Source organism: Rhinolophus hipposideros, assembly GCF_964194185.1.
Source record: "Rhinolophus hipposideros genome assembly, chromosome: 2".
NCBI classification, from domain to species: Eukaryota; Metazoa; Chordata; class Mammalia; order Chiroptera; family Rhinolophidae; genus Rhinolophus; species Rhinolophus hipposideros.
In genome coordinates this window covers 24517756-24537173 of record NC_138048.1, presented here as the reverse complement: position 1 = coordinate 24537173, position 19418 = coordinate 24517756, and the positions used below count along the sequence as shown (strand labels likewise).

The 19418-nt window shown below is 33.8% G+C and overlaps 1 protein-coding gene across 1 annotated transcript in view; it reads right to left on the bottom strand.

Moving 5' to 3' along the window:
- EPHA3 (EPH receptor A3) overlaps nucleotides 1-19418 on the bottom strand; it is a 357328-nt gene that overhangs the window by 228634 nt on the left and 109276 nt on the right. Inside the window, exon 3 of the mRNA XM_081078199.1 lies at nucleotides 12863-13523. Coding sequence (XP_080934325.1) covers nucleotides 12863-13523 — 661 coding nt within the window. The remainder of the gene's footprint in view (nucleotides 1-12862; nucleotides 13524-19418) is intronic.

Genomic DNA, 19418 nt, shown 5'->3' with positions numbered 1-19418 from the left:
TTGTCTTTTTAAAAAAAGGTTTATTGAAATCCTACAAAAATAACTTAATCTGCAATTTGGCTGTATTCACAATATCCAACTCTTAGAAACATTTCCCAAATGAGGCCCCAAATGAGGTTTAAGCCACACACACACTAAATTAAAAGAGATGCCATGATTTCTTCCTCTATCATTAAATTGAGAACTAACTTCTTAAAAGAAAAGCCATATTTTAAAATTACACATTAAGGAAACTTCTAGAAAACCAAGTCTGATGCATGATTTCTTATTTTTTTCACTAATCTTTACATTACTCCTTATCCACTTAAGCCGATGTACTTATTTTTTATGTGCATTTCTATTTTACCAAATTTATTGTAATAAGTACTTTCTATACTTCTGGAACTTCCTTTTTCTGGATTTTCCAGTTTGCTTGTCATGAAATTTCTTAATAATTCTTTACCAATACTTCTTTCCCTCCCTTATTTTCTTCTTCAAACCAGCCCTTGAAAGAGAAAGTTGTACTATTTTCTACTCTCACTTTCCTAAGTTCTATCTGCCTTAGCAATGAAAAATAAGACCAGTAACATAAAGTGTCTTATTGCAGAAAATTCTAATTTCCCATTACTCATATCCTACCATACCAATACACATCCTGATTAATACAAATAACTTCTTTTTCAGTTTAATCTATTATTAACTTAGCTTTGTTTACTAATTCAGTTAAAAATCTATGTTCCTTTGCATGCAGAGGCCAAGACATTTTATATCTTACAAGACACACACACACACACACACACACACACACACACACAATCACATTTTTGAACTATCAGCCAGACTAATTTAGCAGACATAACATTCATCTTTCTCTTTCCAGTGTCTAACACAGGATTTAGAACATATTAGAAACTCAATAAATGTTGAATAATTGGATAAATGGTTAAAGGATAGTTTCCTCTACTTTTTCTCATTTCAGAAAAAAGTGAACTGTTGTGAAAGTTAGCATTATATACAAGAGTAGATAATTCCATGGCTGCAATTCTGGTCCCACACAGAGATAATGTTGGTTCTATTTATAGTTCTGAAATTGATGGATGATTTTTTTTAATACAAATATTTGTGTCAGTATATACATATTTTGTTCTGGGGAGTGACATCAGAAACATGGCAGTGTGAGGGTCCCCCTTGATTTCTCCCTTTGAAGTTACAAGTTGAATAGCTATAATTCAACAAAGGATTCTCTATGCAACACACAAACTCATCTGAGAGATCCGCACATTGAAACGTCTGAAGGTGGGCAAATTTGGGTAAACAGGGGAGAAAGGAAGGGAGAAAAGCAGACAGGTGCCACAGGACACAGCCTGGAGCTCACTGCAGTCCCAGGAGAGGGGGGATGAAGACAACAGGTATACTCTCTGTGGCCCCAAAAATTATGCCTGAGGGATCAGCATGTAATATGGCTAAACCAATTGATTGGGGCACAGATCACAGGGCAAAGAACAAATACAGATGTGGTTTAACAGCCCCCACTGCCAGTCAGAAAACAGAGCCACAGAGCCTGGCCACCTTCCCAGCAGTTGTGTCTCCCACACCCTCCCAGTTTGAGCAGTGTGCCCCAGAAAATAAAGTAGAAGTGTCAGATTAAAGAGCAGAATATCCACAGCTCTGAGAGCTGGAGAGACAGTTCCTGAGTGGCAGACATACACTGCAGCTAAACCCAGTGACAAGAGAGGAGATATAGGGGTGAGGCAGCTGTAGTCCAGTAGTTGCCATTATTTAGAGGAGAACAAAGACAGAGACACACCAGCAGTCTCTCCCAGCCCACCCCACACCACCTCCACCATTCACAGCTGATCCTAGTGGGAACATCCACAGCTGCTAAGGCACACAGCTCTACATCTGTCTGGATGGGCAGAACTGGATTTCAGAGGCTCAGAACCCTATCACCCACCACATCCCACCACAGTGGTGGTACCCTGAGATGGAGACTCCTACCTCCCCAGTAAATCATCCATAGCAAGAAGATTGAATAGGGCAAGAGAAAATAAAATGCTCCGAGCTACCTACTGGAAAAAAAAGCAAGACCTCTTCATATCAACCTGCCCCAGAATTCACTGCCATAGATGCCCAGGAAGAGAAACAATTTATTAATTGTCATGAATAACCAAGATAACAAGGAAGCTAGGAGAAAAAAATTAAAAATCTCCAGAAAATAAACTTAAAGACATGGAAATATGTGACATAAATTACAGAGAATTCAAGATTGCAGTTATGAAAAAACTCAACAAAATGCAAAAAACCTTAGATAGGCAGTTTAATGAACTCAGAAATGAAATCAATCCATAAAATGAATATTATACCAAAGACATTGAAATTTTAAAAAAGAAACAAATAGAAGTTCTGGAACTGAAAAACTCAACAAAAGAGATGAAGAATGAAATAGTGAGCTTAGGAAATAGAGCTGCCCAGATTGGGAAAAGAAATAATAATTACTTATATCAAATATAGAAATCTAGAAATGATGCAGGTGGAAGAAGAGAGAGACTTGAGAAATAAAAGAAATGAAAGAACTCTACAATAATTATATCACACCATTACAAAGAGCAATATAAGAATAATAGGCATACCAGAAGGAGAAGAGAGGGAGAAGGGCACAGAAGCCTACTCAAACATAGTCGATGAAAATTTCCCAAACCTATGGAAAGAACTGGATACTTGAATCTGAGAAGCAAACAAAATACCTAATTACCTCAACCCTAAAAGGCCTTTTCCAAGGTACATTATATTGAAGCTGTCAAAAATTAATGACAAAAGAAGAATTCTCAAGGCAACCAGAGAGAAGAAGACGGTAACTTACAAAGGAAAGCCTATTCGATTATCACTTGATTTTTCAGCAGAAACTCTTCAAGCCAGGAGGGAGTGGAACTAAATATTCAAACTATTGAAAGAGAAATTACCAGCCAAGAATAATGTATCCAGCAAAGTTATCCTTCAGATATGAAGAAGGAATAAGGACCTTTCCAGACATACAGAAGCTGAGGGAACTTTGCACCACAAAGCCTATATTACAGGAAATGCTGAAGGAGGTTATTCTACCTAAAACAAAAAGACAAAAGGATACAAAACTATGAGTAAGATTACTAACTGATAGACAGAATGGGAAATGGTAATCCCTACACAGAATGTGGCACTATACACTTAAGCATAGCATAAAGGGTAAGGGAGATAAAAACATAAAAAAGGAAAAAGAGAAGACAATTTGCTACTGCAACTCAGAAATGAACTGACAGCACAAATAGGGATAATTTCTGACAAAACAAAAACATAAAAGGGGAGGAGGTTAAGGTCCGAATTTGCAAAGGGGTATGGAGATGAGATGAATGCTGAAGAAAAAGGACAAATTTATATATGAAGATTCTCCTTTTTATTTGACACTTGAAATGCATTTACTAATAAAGACAACAAACATTCTGCTTTTACTTTTATCAGCATTTATTTGATGCTGAATTTACTCCCATGCCATAAGTTTTTGTTTCTTCAGTTTCTTCTGGGAGGTCTTTTTCTTCTTCTGTTTTAGGAACAATTTGTTCTTTTTCAGTTAGGATCATCTCAATGTGGCAGGGAGAACTCATAAATGGGTTACTCCACCTGTGAACTCTGTAAGTTCTGCACCACCTCTTGGGAGCTTTGTTCACCTGGCTGTGCTCAATGAACAGAGAGTCTATATCTAAACCCTTAGGTTCAGCATTACTGTCTGCATTTTTAAGCATGTGCAGTAAAAATTCTACATTGTTTTTGGGCCCCCAACTCTGTGTCCAACACCAATGTTTGGCATAGGTACACCTCTCAACTGTAACATTGATGGAATAGCACACATTGTTTTTGTACTGTGATATCCTTTAGATACTTGGTGGCTTTTAAAATATGCGTACCCTTGAAGGCCTGGGCAGTTTCACGAGTGTTCTTAAAATGAACCCGTAGATTTGAACCTCTCAATTTACATGATTAACGGAGTTCTCTGGTTCAAGCGAATAGCAAACTACATTCAGAGGTCACCTTAGGCCATTTACAGGAAGAGGAAGAACTAAAACTTTATTTTACATAAACTTAATGGTAACCACTCCAAAAAGATAAAAAATAAAAATAAATAATTAAATAAGTAAATAAGTAAATAAATAAATAAACAAGTAATGTCCAGAATTGAGACACATAACATAAAATAAGAGAAAACAGAAAAAAAAAAAGAATCATAGAATGTCACCAAACTAAAATAAAAGACAGAAACACAAAGTCAAAACAACAATGAAGACACGGAGATACCAGAAAACAAAAGACAGAATGACTAAAGGAAATCCTCATATATTAATAATCACCATAAAAACAAATGGACTGAACTCACAAATAAAAAGGCACAGAGTAAGAAACTGGATCAAAAAAGCAAAACCCAACCATATGCTGCCTTCAAGAGACACATCTCAGCTACGAGGACAAATACAGACTCAAAGTGAAAGGGTGGAAAATAATACTTCAAGCAAATGGAATCCAGAGAAAAACAGGTGTGTCCATACTAATATCTGATGAAATAGACTTCGGGATAAAAAACTGTAACAGGAGATAAAGATGGACATTTTATAACAATAGAGGGGTGACAATACAACAAGAAGACATAACACTTATCAATATATTACATATATATATATATATATATATATATATATATATATATATATATATATATATATATGCTTCCAATCAGGGAACACCAAAATATATAAAGTAACTACTAATAGTACTACAGGGAGAAACTGACAAAACTATAATTATAGTAGGGGACCTAAATACACCACAGACAGCTAGGGATAGATCACACAAACAGAAAAATCAATAAGGAAATATAAGCCTTAATTGACACGTTAGACCAAGTGGACATAATTGACATTCACACAGTCTTTCATCCTAGATCACCAGACTATACATTGTTTCCTAGTCCAAATGGAACATTCTCAAGGATAGACGACATGTTGGGACACAAAACTAGCCTGAGCAAATTCAAGAATATTGAAATCATACCAAACATATTCTCCAACCACAAAGTTTTGAAATTGGAGATCAACTGCAAAACGAAAGTGGGAAAAACATAAAAAATGGACACTAAATAACATGCTACTAGAGAATGACTGGGTCAAAGAAGAAATAAAAGGATAGATCAAAAGATACATAGAAACAAATGAGGATGAAAATAAATTGTGTCAAAAATTATTGGGATACTGCAAAAGCAGTATTAAGAAGGAAATTTATGTCATTGCAGGCTTATCTCAAGAAACAAGAAAAATCCTAAATAAACAACCTAACATTATATCTTAAAGAACTAGGAAAGGAATAACAAATGAAACCCAAAGTCAGTAGAAGGAAGAAAATAAGAAAAAAGTAGAGCAAAATTAAGTTAAATAGAAAACAAAAAGACAATAGAAAAAGCTAACGCAACAAAGAGCTTGTTCTTTAAAAAGATTAATAAAATTGACAAACCACTGCTAGACTCACTAAGGAAAAAAAAAAGAAAAGACACAAATAAACAAAATCAGAAATGAAAGAGAAGTTACAATGGATACCACAGAAATACAAAAATCATACAAGAATACTATGAAAGACACCAAATTCAATAACCTAGAAGAAATGGACAAGTTCTTAGAAATATATAACCTTTCTAGACTGCATCATGAAGGACTGAAAAATCTACGTAGACAAATCAACAGAAATGAAATTAAAACAATCACCCAAAACCTCTCCATAAGCAAAATTCCAGGACCAGCTATCTTCACTAGTGAATTCTACCAAATATTCAAAGATGATTTAATATCTGTCCTCCTCAAACTCTTCCAAAATATTGAAGAAGAAGCAGTACTTCCTAACTCATTTTATGAAGCCAAAACCTGATAAGAATAACATAGAAAAGAACACTACATGTCTCTGATGAATACAGATACAAAATCCTAAACAAAATACTAGCAAATTGAATAAAACAATACATTAAAAAGATTATACATCACAATCAAAGGGGGAGTTCACTCCAGGGGTGCTAGGATGTTTCAACATACACAAATTGATCAATGTGATACACCACATAAAATAAAAGATAAAAACGATATGACCAATCAATGCAGAAAACGCATTTGACAAGATACAACATCCACATATGATAGAACACTTAATAAAATTTGTATAGAAGAAAAGTACTTCAACATAAGGGCCATATACAACAAACCCTCAGCCAATATCATACTTAAAGATGAAAAACGGAAAGCTTTTTCTCTAAGACCAGGAACAAGACAGGGATGCCTCCTGTCACCACTGTTATTCAACATAGGATTAGAAGTCCTAGCAGGAGCCATCAGGCAAGAGAAAGAAAAAAAGGTATCCAAATTGGAAATGAAGAAGTTAAATTGTCACTTTCTGCAGATGACATGATTCTGTATATAAAAAACAATGAAGACTCCACCAAAAATCTATTAGGAACAATAAACAAATAGTGTAAATTGGCAGAATACAAAATCAATGTACAAAAATCCATTGTCTTCCAATATACTAATGATAAAATTTCAGGAAAAGAAATAAAGAAAATAAATCCATTTGCAATTGCAACTAGAAGAATAAAATACCTAGGAATAAACTTAACAAAATATGTGAAGGACCATTATACTGAAAAATATAACACATTATTCAAAGAAATTGAAGAAGACACAGAGAAATGAAAAGATATTCTGTGTATATGGATTGGAAGAATCAACATAGTTAAAATGACCATATTATCCCAAACAATATCCAGATTTAATGTAATCCCCATCAAAATCCCAATGGCATTTTTAAGGAAATAGAACAAAAAATAATCAGATCTGTATGGAATCACAAATGACCCTGAATAGCTAAAGCAACCTTAAGAAAAAAAGAACAAGGCAGAAGGTATCAGACTCCTTGGCTTCAAATTATACTTCAAAGTGACAATAATCAAACAGCACGGTATTAGCATTAAAACAGAAATACTAACCAATGAAATAGAATTGAGAACACAGAAATAAACCCACATACATATGGACAGGTAATTTTTGACAAAGGTGCCAAAAACATACAATGGAGAATAGAAAGCCTCTGCAATAAATGGTGATGGGAAAATTGGAAAGCCACATGCAAAATAATGAAACTAGACTGCTTTTTCTTACCATATACCAAAATTAACTCAAATTAGATCAAAGATCTAAACATAAAACCTGACACAATAAATTGAATAGATAAAAGCATAGGTACTAATCTTACGGAGCTCAGATTCAGAGAAGATTTTATGAATTTGACCTCAAATACAAGGGAAGTAGAAGCAAAAATACATGAATGGGACTATGTCAAACTAAAAAGCTTCTGCACAGCAAAAGAAACCATCGACAAAACAAAGACGCAACCAACTGAATGGGAGAAGATATTTGCAAATTATGCCTCAGATAATGGGGCAATATCTCAAATATATAAAGAACTTGTGCAACTCAACAACAAAAAATCCAATTTCAAAAATAGACAGAGGACCTGAACAGACACTGCTCTGAAGAAGATATAGAAATGGGCAACAGATCTATGTAAAAATGCTTAACTTCAGTAGCTTTTAGGGAAATGCAAATCAAATCCACAATGAGATACCACCTCACACTTATTAGAATGGCTTTTATCAACAAGACAAGTAATAACAAATGTTGGAGAGGTTATGGAGAAAAAGGAACCCTCATACACTGCTGGTGGGAATATAAATTTGTACAGTCACTATGGAAAACAGTTGAGGTTTCTTTAAAAACAAAGAATAGAATTACCATACAATCCAGCAATCCCTCTTCTAGGTATCTACCCCAAAATTCTGAAAACATTTATCTGTAAAGGTATAAGTACCCCTGTGTTCACTGAAGCATTATTCATGGTGGCCAAAACATAGAAACAACCAAAGTGTCCTTCGATAGATGACTATATACAATGGAATATTACTCGGCCATAAGAAAAGATGAAATATTGCCATTTGTGAAAACATGGATGGATCTTGAAATTATCATGCTAAGAGAGTAAATCAGACAGAAGTCTAGCACCATGTGAGTTCACACATTTAAATCTGAAAGCGACAGAAACGAATAAGTCAAAGAAACAAAACAAAAGAACAAAACTCATAGATGCAAAACTCATAGATGCAGGTAACAGTGTAGTGGTTAACAGAAAGTGAGGGTTGTAGGGGTGGTAGAAGACGGGAAATGGGGGCAAACATATGGTGAAGGAAGGAGAACTGACGCTGGGTGGTGAACATACAATGCAATATAGGAGTATAGATGATGTATTATAGAAATATACACTTGAAACATATAATTTTATTAACCAATGTCAGCCAGTAAATCTAATAAAGAGAAATATATTATACATATATGTATTCTTATCAAACAGAGATTGTCACATTGTCATCAGCTGGTAACTGTCCCAAGTGTTCATCTAGAGTGGAATAGATAATTCAAAATATTTCATTACTAAAAACAAAAGAACTTAGTTATGAAATTTAGATCATCAATAAGGCCTTCCTGTAGAACAAACACAGACTTTTAATGGGATTTGTACACATATTGAGATTTTGAGATAATGATTCAATAAACAAATGATAAACCTCACTTTCTGAAATGTGTAAGCTGTGGAATTTAGTTAGCCCTTTCTCTCTACTACAAAAGTTTCAAGATTTCCATGGGGATACAAAAGTCAATTTGGGAAATGTAATCAATAATGTTCTAAAGATTTTGTGGGGTATCCGATGGACACTTGTCTCATTAGGGAGACCACCTCAGGGATGATGCCTGATCACTGCACTGTACATCTGAAGCTGAAGTTGAACAAAAATGAATGTCAACTACAATTGTGTGTGTGTGTGTGTGTGTGTGTGTGTGTATATATATATATATATATATATATATATATATATATATACATATATATATATATATATATATATATATATATATATATACAAGAAGCGGGGTACAGCATTACGAATAGAGACAGTGGAAATGTAATGGCTGTGTGCGATGTCAGAGGGATAGTGGATGGGGCATAGGGGTTGTCACTGTGTGAGGGATATAAATGATAAATGTCTACCTATTACATTGTTTTGTAAACCTGAAACTAATAAAAAAAAGTTTAAAAATAAGTTTCTACGCACAACAGTGACAAGTCCAAAACTCAATGCAAAAGAGCATCGTTACTAATAACAATTTCCATTATTAATTTTGAAATACTCAAAATTAATTTATCCTTCCCATCCATTACCAACATATCTTTGTACCCCTGGTATAAGATTTATTGGTCTGTCTTGCAATAAAATTATTAATTTATGTATCTGTCTTTCATGTTAGATCGTGAGCTCCTTGAAGGTAGATAGAATGACTTATTCATCTGTTTCCTCTGTTTCTGACACATTACTTTTATTAATAGATGGTCAAAACACTTATTGAACTTTCTAGACTTTTTTGCATATCTAAGATGCTAGACTTTTTTGCATACCTAAGATGCTAGACTTTTTTGCATATCTAAGATGCTACATATCCAAATTTTATTAGATATCACCAGGCTAAACCTAATCTTCCCACAATAGGGCATTTTGACAAGCAACTCTCTCTTAAAAATATAGAAACCTAAAGATCTGGGAAATAAACTGAAATAGATAAACCTTGTATTAACAGATTCTTGGTTACTTTGTGCTAACTCTCTGTAGCCCTACTCATCCTTTAATATACAGTAGCCCTATGGAATTTGTGCCATTGTGGGGTTTCCTGGTTTCTTTCACTGTTGCACTAAATCTAGGGAAACTACGTGGGTTGAGGTTATAGCTGCAGCCTTTGGAATTAGACTGACTGATTTCAGACCTAAACTCTAACATTCACTCTCTAAGGAACCTAAGGCAAGATATTTAACCTATCAAAGCTTTGTTTTCATTTTTAAAATGGAGATAGTAGTATAGTAGGTACCTATAGGTTATTTTAAGGGATAAATTAGATAACTTATAACAAATACTTAGCAAATTAGCACAGTGCCTGGAATCTAATAATGACTTAATGAATGTTTAAAAATATCTTTGTATTTTTAATACAATGCTTGGAATGAAGTAGGACTCCTTAAATATTTGTAGAAATAAAGTGAATGGGTCCTGTTTTCCTCTGTTTTAGGCAAATAGAAACCCATGGGTGCTCATCATTGTGTTATAAAATTATCCTGATGTTTTTTTTATGTCTGGCTATATGTGCACTCCAAGTAGTGGGTATATCAAAGTATTGTTCTATCTTTTTATAAAACAGAAGTACCATAAGAAGCAAACAAACAAACAAATAAAATAAAACTGGTCTCATGAAATACATAAGTTTATGTAGCTATCTTCTCATATGTGTCTTTTTTTGGTATTACCATTCCTCTGTGTGCTGGAATTGAAGTACTGGTGATCAAACACTGATTTCTGAGTAACAGAAAGGTATCCTCACCAGCCTAAAAGCTTATTAAAAACCAACCAAAAATTAAAAATTAAAAAGAGAACCATAACAAACACCAGAACCATCACCAACAACAACAGCAAAATTAGAAGCCTCAAGCCGTGCTCACCTACAGAATTACAGATATCAGTCTATAGAATTAATTGGTTGACTACTGGATTTTCAAGATGCACTAAACTGATCTATTACAACAAGTATCAGTTAAAGTTGGTTTATACTTGGCAGCACATGTAATTCAGAACAAAATAGAATACCTGATGCATTGTCTAAAAACCTGAATACACACATATTTGTTGATACACACAAAACGCACCTGACAATATCAGCAAATGTCAAGATATAAGCATAAGAACATGATTCACATTCAAATTGTGTTGCTAAAAAAAAATCATCCCCCTTTAAAATTCTAAGCAAATCCCATTTCATGTGCCATCTCTACTAAATTAATTCTACTAAAATTAATTTTATTGGTTTATTTTCAAAGAATAATTTTCTATTTATGCATATGTATCTTTTATTCTAAAACTAGTATTTCTAAATGCTGAGAAAATCTGTAATAATATAGCATTGCTATATCAAAGAGGTGCTTTTTGATGTCCTGCAATGTAATAAACTACTAGAATCAAGGATGTAAAATTTTGACATAAATATTATGTGTAGGAGTAATTTGACATGGAGTGCCACTGAATAGCATGGTAGTTACTTTAAAAATGTAGATCATTAAGTCAAGATGAGATTAGAAAAATAGTAGCAATTCTGAAATTATTGTAAACTTTCTGAATACAACTTAATATGACTCTTAAAAAAATTCTTCTACTAAAGTTCGTCCTCAAGATAACATGTATAATGAGCTGATAATTTGAATGCTTTAATTATTTCTATTAACACTTTTATGTGATTGTCTTACCACACTGATACTTATTTTTCTATTTCTTATAACTTGAATAAAATATAAAGCACCATATACAAATTGTCTAAAATCCAAACATCTAATGATTAGATTTCTTGCCAAAGGAGAATATTTTATGAGATAGCTCTGCTTAAATTCATTCATATTATTGACATGAAGACACATCTATTTCTTTCCTGGTGTGGATATCAGAGTCTGCTCCAGTAGGGATCAAATTAAAGGGGATAGACAATTTTTTTAACTCCTTTTGAGCTAGGCCGTCATTATTTTATTTAAAATAAATCTTACAAATATTGTATATCATAAATAATACCATATAATAAAATACAATTCAAAGTGGAATATGAAGGCTTTTGAGACTTCTCTCAACTCATGTAATAAGCAAGTAGTGGCTAGTATGTTGTTTTAATTTTAGGACTTTCAAAATTATACTTAGTACCGTGTTTCCCCGAAAATAAGACCTAACCGGAAAATCAACCCTCGCATGATTTTTCAGACTGACATCCCTTGAACATAAGTCCTAATGCGTCTTTTGGAGCAAAAATTAATATAAAATTTGGTCTTATTTTTGGGGAAACACGGTAATAGTATTCTCATGGTGCTTTCCAAGTATCTAAATAACATGAAGAAGTGTGAGGGTAGAATGTATCACTTGCTCTCATTAAAATTATTTTTTCCTATAACCTGTGCCCACATTCAAAGGCAAAATGCTATGTTATGTTCAGATTCTTAGAAAGGTCAATTTAAAGTATACTAATTAAATATAAAGTATATTAATTTATATAATAAAGTACAAAGTATATTAATTTCTTCCACATGGACTTGCGACTTATTGAATGGCCATAAGTAGCATATCAAACTCAATTCCCCTGGCAGTGTGTAGTAGCAAACAAAGGTATTAAAACAGGTTAGATTCTAAAGACTAGGTACTTAAGTTTCCCTATGTATTTATACATTTAAATTTTTAATGTATATGAAAAGACTATAGTTTATAACAACGAAGTACATACTGCGATAAGATAGAAAAGCACACACCTAGTTAACACAGTATCTAATTCTTTTAGAATAAGATTATCTGAGTGCCCACGATATTTCTTCCCTCCGCATAAAAAGGAGAGAATTGCTTTTCCTTTCAGTTGATCTAGAGTTATACTACCATAGTCATTAAATAGCAGGGAACACTTAAAAATAGCATATGTAACACCTCTCGTGGGCTGTAGGCCAGCGCCACATAATCAAACATGTTAATATTTCTACAACAAACTATGAATCAACACAGCAAGAGGGATAAATTTAGTCTATATATAGACTGTTCAGTTTGAGGCACATCTTGCTGCCAAGTGAGTTCAGGCTAACTTCATTTCTTTTAATCACTCTACGATAAACTCTTAGGTGAGAAGTACCACTAAAGAAAACAGAGACAACTTACCTTGGCACACAGAACCTCTCTCTTCATAGCCAGCATCACAGGAACACTTGCCAATGGGTACAAGCCATTCGCCTTCTGTACTGCAATACATCCTGGGGGGGTCTTCCTCTTTGGAATTGTTAACACAAGACCCTCGCACCTCCACCAAGGACTGGGAATCCATGGGTACGGTGTCTGGAAACATAGCCAGATTCTTCACTGTGAATGGGCACTTTTTGAAGTATACTCGCACAGACACCAAGGCAACACAAGCTCCAACATCTTGAAAAGCCAAGTAAAATCCCTTCTTGTTGACAGGACCTACTTCTCTAACCTCAGTGTTCAGTTTAAGAATACGGTCCCCGAGATCCATTTGAGTGAAACTTTCATCAGCTGCGATGGTGTCAATCTTTGTAAACTGATGCTCTCGGAACTTGACCCCATGATCCTCATCAGACTCCATGTAGTACAGGTTGAAAGTCTCCTTGCAAGTTCCCAACACCAACGGAATGCTATTGCAGTCCCGTAGCGTGAACTTAAGCTCCACGTAGATCTTCTGAGCTGAGTTCCTGGGGACCCAGTTTGTCCTCAGCCAATTATTCTGACTGTGGTCCATGACATTGCACACCTGGTAAGTCCTGATGGGCGTGTAATGTTCATCAACACCACTGATTTCTTCCCACTAAAGAATCAAAGAAAAAAAATGAAAGAGAGAATTAATAACTTAAGTATAATGAATAATAGTGAATACAAGATTAGGGTGTCAATGGCATCACAGGAAATACAAAACAAATAAGCAGAAAATTTAGTCTTACTCATTATTGATGTGGAGTAACTCCATAACATTTTTGTTTGTTTGTTTGTTTGTAAGCAAGCTTCTCGGAGTTCATTGACACAAAGTCATTTATAATTTTGACAAACACATTTGAACTGCATTGAAGTTTGTGGGAAATTTAGGAAAAATTTGCTTAGCAATTGATTGAACTTAGCCAAATATTCCAGTCAGGCATTTTCTATAACATTATAAAATGGTTTTGTTGTATATTTTTGGAATGCTTTTTTGTTTGTTTATTATTAAAAAATAGAATGGAAAAAATAACACTGCCTAAGTTCATCTTTATTAATCTTTTCCCAGTTTATGTCAGACTTTGGTAAAATCAATATAAATGTCAAGGCAAGGTGAGTGTAAATGATGTCATTACCACATATCTTCAGGCATGGCACTTTTTAATGTATTTAATCATTTCAAGGAATACATTTTGGGGAACTATGAAAGAAAATTTGAAGTAAAAATATAAACAGTCCCCCCAAAAACAAACAAACAAACAAAAAACCCTAGTAGTTATTCATGGAGAACAGAAGATATAAGTGTAATGAACATTTCAATTTTTAAAATCTTTTACCCACATTAAATTTTACACAAGCAAAAAATAAATAGCTATTTGGGTTGTTGTTGTTATAGCAGTTAGGGTTATCCTTATACACATGCTGTTATTGTAAAAACATTTAAAATGTTTCAAGACTTTTTAGAACATTGAATCATTACTTTCCTTATCCTTAGAACAGGTTTTGAGAATCTAATTTAGCATGAGATAGTTTGTGTTACTTACAATAATACAAATATTACACCATTGTTTCTAACTATTATCCCTGCATCTACACTTTTAACATGCCCAATTTTGCTTATTTCTTCCAGGAAAATACATCTTTATGTCATTATTTCTTTATTTATTTTTCAATTACAGTTGACACTCAGTTATATTAGTTTCAGATGTACAGTATAGTGGCTAGATGTTTGTATAACTTACAAAGTGACACTCGGCTCTACCCGATGTCTAATACTGACCTGACGCCATACATAGTCATTACAGTATTATTGACTATAGTCCTTATGATTTACTTTACATCCCTGTGACTATTTTGTAACTACCAATTTGTACTTTTTAATCCGTCCACCTTTTTCACCCAGTCCCCCAACTCCCTTCCTATCTGGCAACCATCGGTTTGTTTTCTATGTAAATGAACAAATAAAACAGAAAACTAAAAACAAAACAAAACAAAGGAAAAAAAAAACCTCTTAGATACAGAGAACAAATGGTTCAAGAAATTTCATTCTTGAATTCAAAGTCTTCTAGAGCTCCCCATGATGTTTGTAATAACTTTCAAACTCTTTAGTTTGGCATTTGAATTTTTCCAAAAACTGTTTCTAACCTACATTTATATTTTTCTAAAAATATGAATTGAAGTTAGTGAATTGTGTTTCACTTATTCACATACTATGTTTTTTCATCACTGTGAGGTCTTGTAATATTTTCAAAAGAGATATTTGATCTTTTTTTTTGTTTATGTTATAACTGTAACTGGACTGTGCTCTTCTCTTTTTTATGCCTTCCATACTCTTGTCATGCTTCAGAAACTGTATTATATAACCCTTATTAAATTTATGTCATGATATATGGTAACTTTAGTTTTGTTTCAACTCATTCGCTAAATTTTAGACCTCTTCATATGCTCCATTCTATGCATCACAAAACTTCACCTTTTGGGAATGCATTACAATTATTTTCTCTTATAATACATGTAGGAATCATTCAAGGGAGTAACTAATAAAAAGTTCTTATTAGATAATGTATTTTTACTTTGTAAATAAATGAATACAATCCTTGTGAAGCCCATTGGAAATATGTTCCTAATTTTTCCCCATTAAGGGAATGGCAAGTTTTACATACTTTTAAACTAAATCAATGGCATCTATGGTGTATTGAATTTTTTTTCATTTATATTTATTAAAACCACATAGTAATTTCAATCTACAATTTCTAGTCACAAAATGAGGTAAAATGTTAATTTGTTAAATTGATAGTAATCACGAGCAAAGAAATATGGCATTTATTTGACCATTGAACTTCAATAGAGAAAAAATAAATTATTTACATTAGGGTGTTTGAATTACCAAAACCAATCTGTGGGTCCCCACCCGTGTGAAAAGCATAGTTTAAAAACTTCTTACTTTCCCACAATCCTAAAAACAAAGCAAAAACAAGTAACTAATAAGCATTACTTATTTTAATAATCATGATGATTCAGGGTCTAGAATATAAGAAAGTCACTACTTTTCTGGAGTCATAATTGGTTTTACTTCATTTTCACACCCAAGGTTCATTTAAGAAATATGTTTGAATTGTGTTAGAAAACCCTAGACCTAATATAGAAGATATATTTATATATTAATATAAGAAAAGAAAATATTCACACTGTTCTTAATAATCAGCAATATACCAGTTTCAAACATCCACTTTATGAACTTTTTAAGAAGAAAAGTATACATGAGAATCTCAGTCATGAGGATTTTACATTGAGATGCCTATAATACTAAAGTCATATTCAAACTGAAATTATGTGTAAGTTTTATATCAGAAAAAAAAGAATAAGAATGAACAGAGTTGGAGCTCCAAAAATCTGTAATGTTAAAAAGTTAGTATTACGTGGAATCTCTCTATTATCATTACATTGGCATTGTAAACTACAGAGCTAACAAAAACTCTAGAAAATAAATGTTTTCTGTCGACATTTTACAGAAAGTTATATCATGGGCATCATGATATAACTTTAAATAAACGAATTGACTTAAAAACTTTTAAGTCAAGGTTCCCTTACAAGAATTTAAGTATAAAATGTGAGATTGTACTTCAACTGATGAATCGATTGCAAATGTCTTCTGCTCTGTATGAATAGCATTTTACTGGACATCAAACAGAGATGAGATTATGTAGAGATTTGTGTAATTTGATGTAAAATATGATTTTGATTATGGAGCTCTCACTGTAGTTTAACATTTTTCCTCTTGATGCTAATTCGGCAAGCTATCACAAGTCCTTGAATGCAGAGGTATAAATTGCAAGATAATGCAAAGAGCACCACAATGCTTTGTACATAAAAGATTGGAGAGAGTAATTATCACTTCATTAATGTGTAATGAAGGCCAAATTGCCTGTGATGGTGACTTGCCATCTCGGACCACTTGCAAAAACAAGTCTCTAACTATAGCATTTACTGAGGACTGAACACAGTAGAAATAAAATCCCCAAATGAGCATTTTCACAACAGCAGCAGCAAAAGCAAAAACCATTAATGAAAGCTGCTGCTGTAAAGCTTACACTTTATAAATTAAAGAAAAAAGCCCGTATTGACCTTATCTTCCTACTTCAACAACTAATCTGTAATATTCATAAATTATGAGAGATGCTATATTGCCATAGTAATTGTCGCAAGGAAGATTCAGAAAAATAAAACGATGACATAGAATTGATGGCATATAGATTTGGGTGGTTCAAAGGATCTTTCTCCTGATAGTCCTAATTTCTTGTGGGGAAAAAAAAGGGACCACATACTAAACTGACAAGCTCAAAGGACACCAGCGTGGCAGGCCCTACAAACTCAGAGACTGAAATTAACTTCAAAGGATAGTCTTAACATAAAAATGTCTAACTAAAAGCTGGTCATAGCAGGTAGTCACATCCTACCGTGTTTCCCCGAAAATAAGACCTAGCCCGAAAATCAGCTCTAATACGTCCTTTGTAGCAAAAATTAATGTAAGACCTGGTATTATATCATATCATATCATATCATATCATATTATATTATACTATGTTATATTATATTATATTATACATGATCTTAGTAAAATAAAATTGTGTCTTATATTACCTTAAGTGAGTCTGTCTATTGTCTTTATGCATCTAAATTAACATACCCTTGGAATGTCAGAGTAAGCCCTTTTTCTGGATCCCTCAGGGCACACCCACCACACCAGAGCACCAGACCACAGAACCCCTCATTGTTATCTTGTTTCCCAAATACTATCTCTATCTATGTGCTGTAAATGTTAATTATTAACTATCATGCACTCATCAAAGAAAAAGGAGAACGTGTCTCTCCACTGTACTTTTTTATCAAATCTAAGATTTTCCTGCTTTACTTTCTCCTGCCCCCTTAATCTACTACCAATGTATTTCATGTAACTCTCCTTATGTCTCCTCAGTTGATTCTAATGTATAAAATAAGCTGCAAAACTGTCATTCTCTGGAGCATTTTCTCATCTGTTGAAATTTTGCTTCCTGGCAATTGTCATCAATTTGGCTCAGACAAACTCATTAAAGTTCTCTACAGGCTTAGACATTTCTTATGTCGACATCCTAAAGGAAATCTCTGCAAGATGTACCCAGCAGTAATGTTGTCTTCAGCAAAAGGGAATACTAAGAGGTCATAATTCTTTCTAAAGCTCAAATTTTCCCAAATCAACAATTCTGATATCTAGCTTGGGTCCCTGATTCTTACTCCAAGTGTTTATTATTAGAACACAGAAGCCAGAACTGAGTACCTTTTTTTTTTTTTTCCAGATTATACAATTGGAAAACATGTATTCAGACTCCCTCTCTCAAACAAGGTCATTTTGAAATCCAAGCCCAGTATCATAATCACAGAGAACCTCTCCATCATCAAAAGATGGTGTAGAATACAAAAGAGACTCTTAATTTATATTTTCTAAATAGCACAGGTTCATCTCATTGATGCAAACACATATTTTGGGGGAAAATATATATTTTTAATAATTAATCAGAATTTAACCTAATAACTATCATTCTGATAAAAATCAATTATAGTAATTAAGATTTTTATTCATTGCTGATATTACTCTCTTGGATACATTTTTAGCGACTTGCTCATAGGGAGTAAAGAGAAAAATGTTTGCTTTTATTTTTCTTAAGGAGGGAGTATCTATAACACATTTAGCGCATAGACTAACAGGATTTGGAAAATATTAAGAAAATGAGAAAAAAACAACTTCATGATTTATCTGATAATTCAAAACTGATTTCTTAGAAATTTACAAACAAAATAAAAATAAAATAATCACCAATATTCTTATCTTACAATATTGCATTTACATTTAAATGGTTAATAAGAAACTCATATTTCTGCACCTTACAAAATGCTAATGATTAATCTTGCACTAGACGCTTATGATTTTAAGCTGGTTCATGCTAGTCTTTCCCCATTCAAATTTCTCACTCCCATGTTTTTTCCTTCTTTGTACACACCTATAGTAATTTCAAAAATCAGTGTTCATCTGGGTGGGAAAAAAAAATGGCAGCGTGAGGTGAGCCTCTGTAACGCTCCCCTGGAATTTACAACGAATCGGACAACAATAACTCCACAAAGGACTCCTTGCACAGCAGACAGGCAAGACAAAGAGGCCGACTACTGAATTCACCTCCAGGTGGGTGAATCGCACGAGCGGGGGAGGAGGTAGAAGAGAAGTGCAGAGACGGAGCCGCGCGGGCGCAGGACACAGACCTAGCTCAGTGCTCGGAGCCCGCTGCTACCGGATCTTCCGCAGCTGCGGGAGAGGGAAGGACTCGGACTGCTAGCGCTCCGCTTACAGCCCACAGGGCTGAGGGGGCAGCATACAAAACCGCTGAACACAACGCTCGCTCACGGCAGACCTCGTAGCAAAGACTAAGGGAAGAGGGCTGAAACCGGTGCTTTAAGCCCTCACTGCCGAGCAGAGAACGGA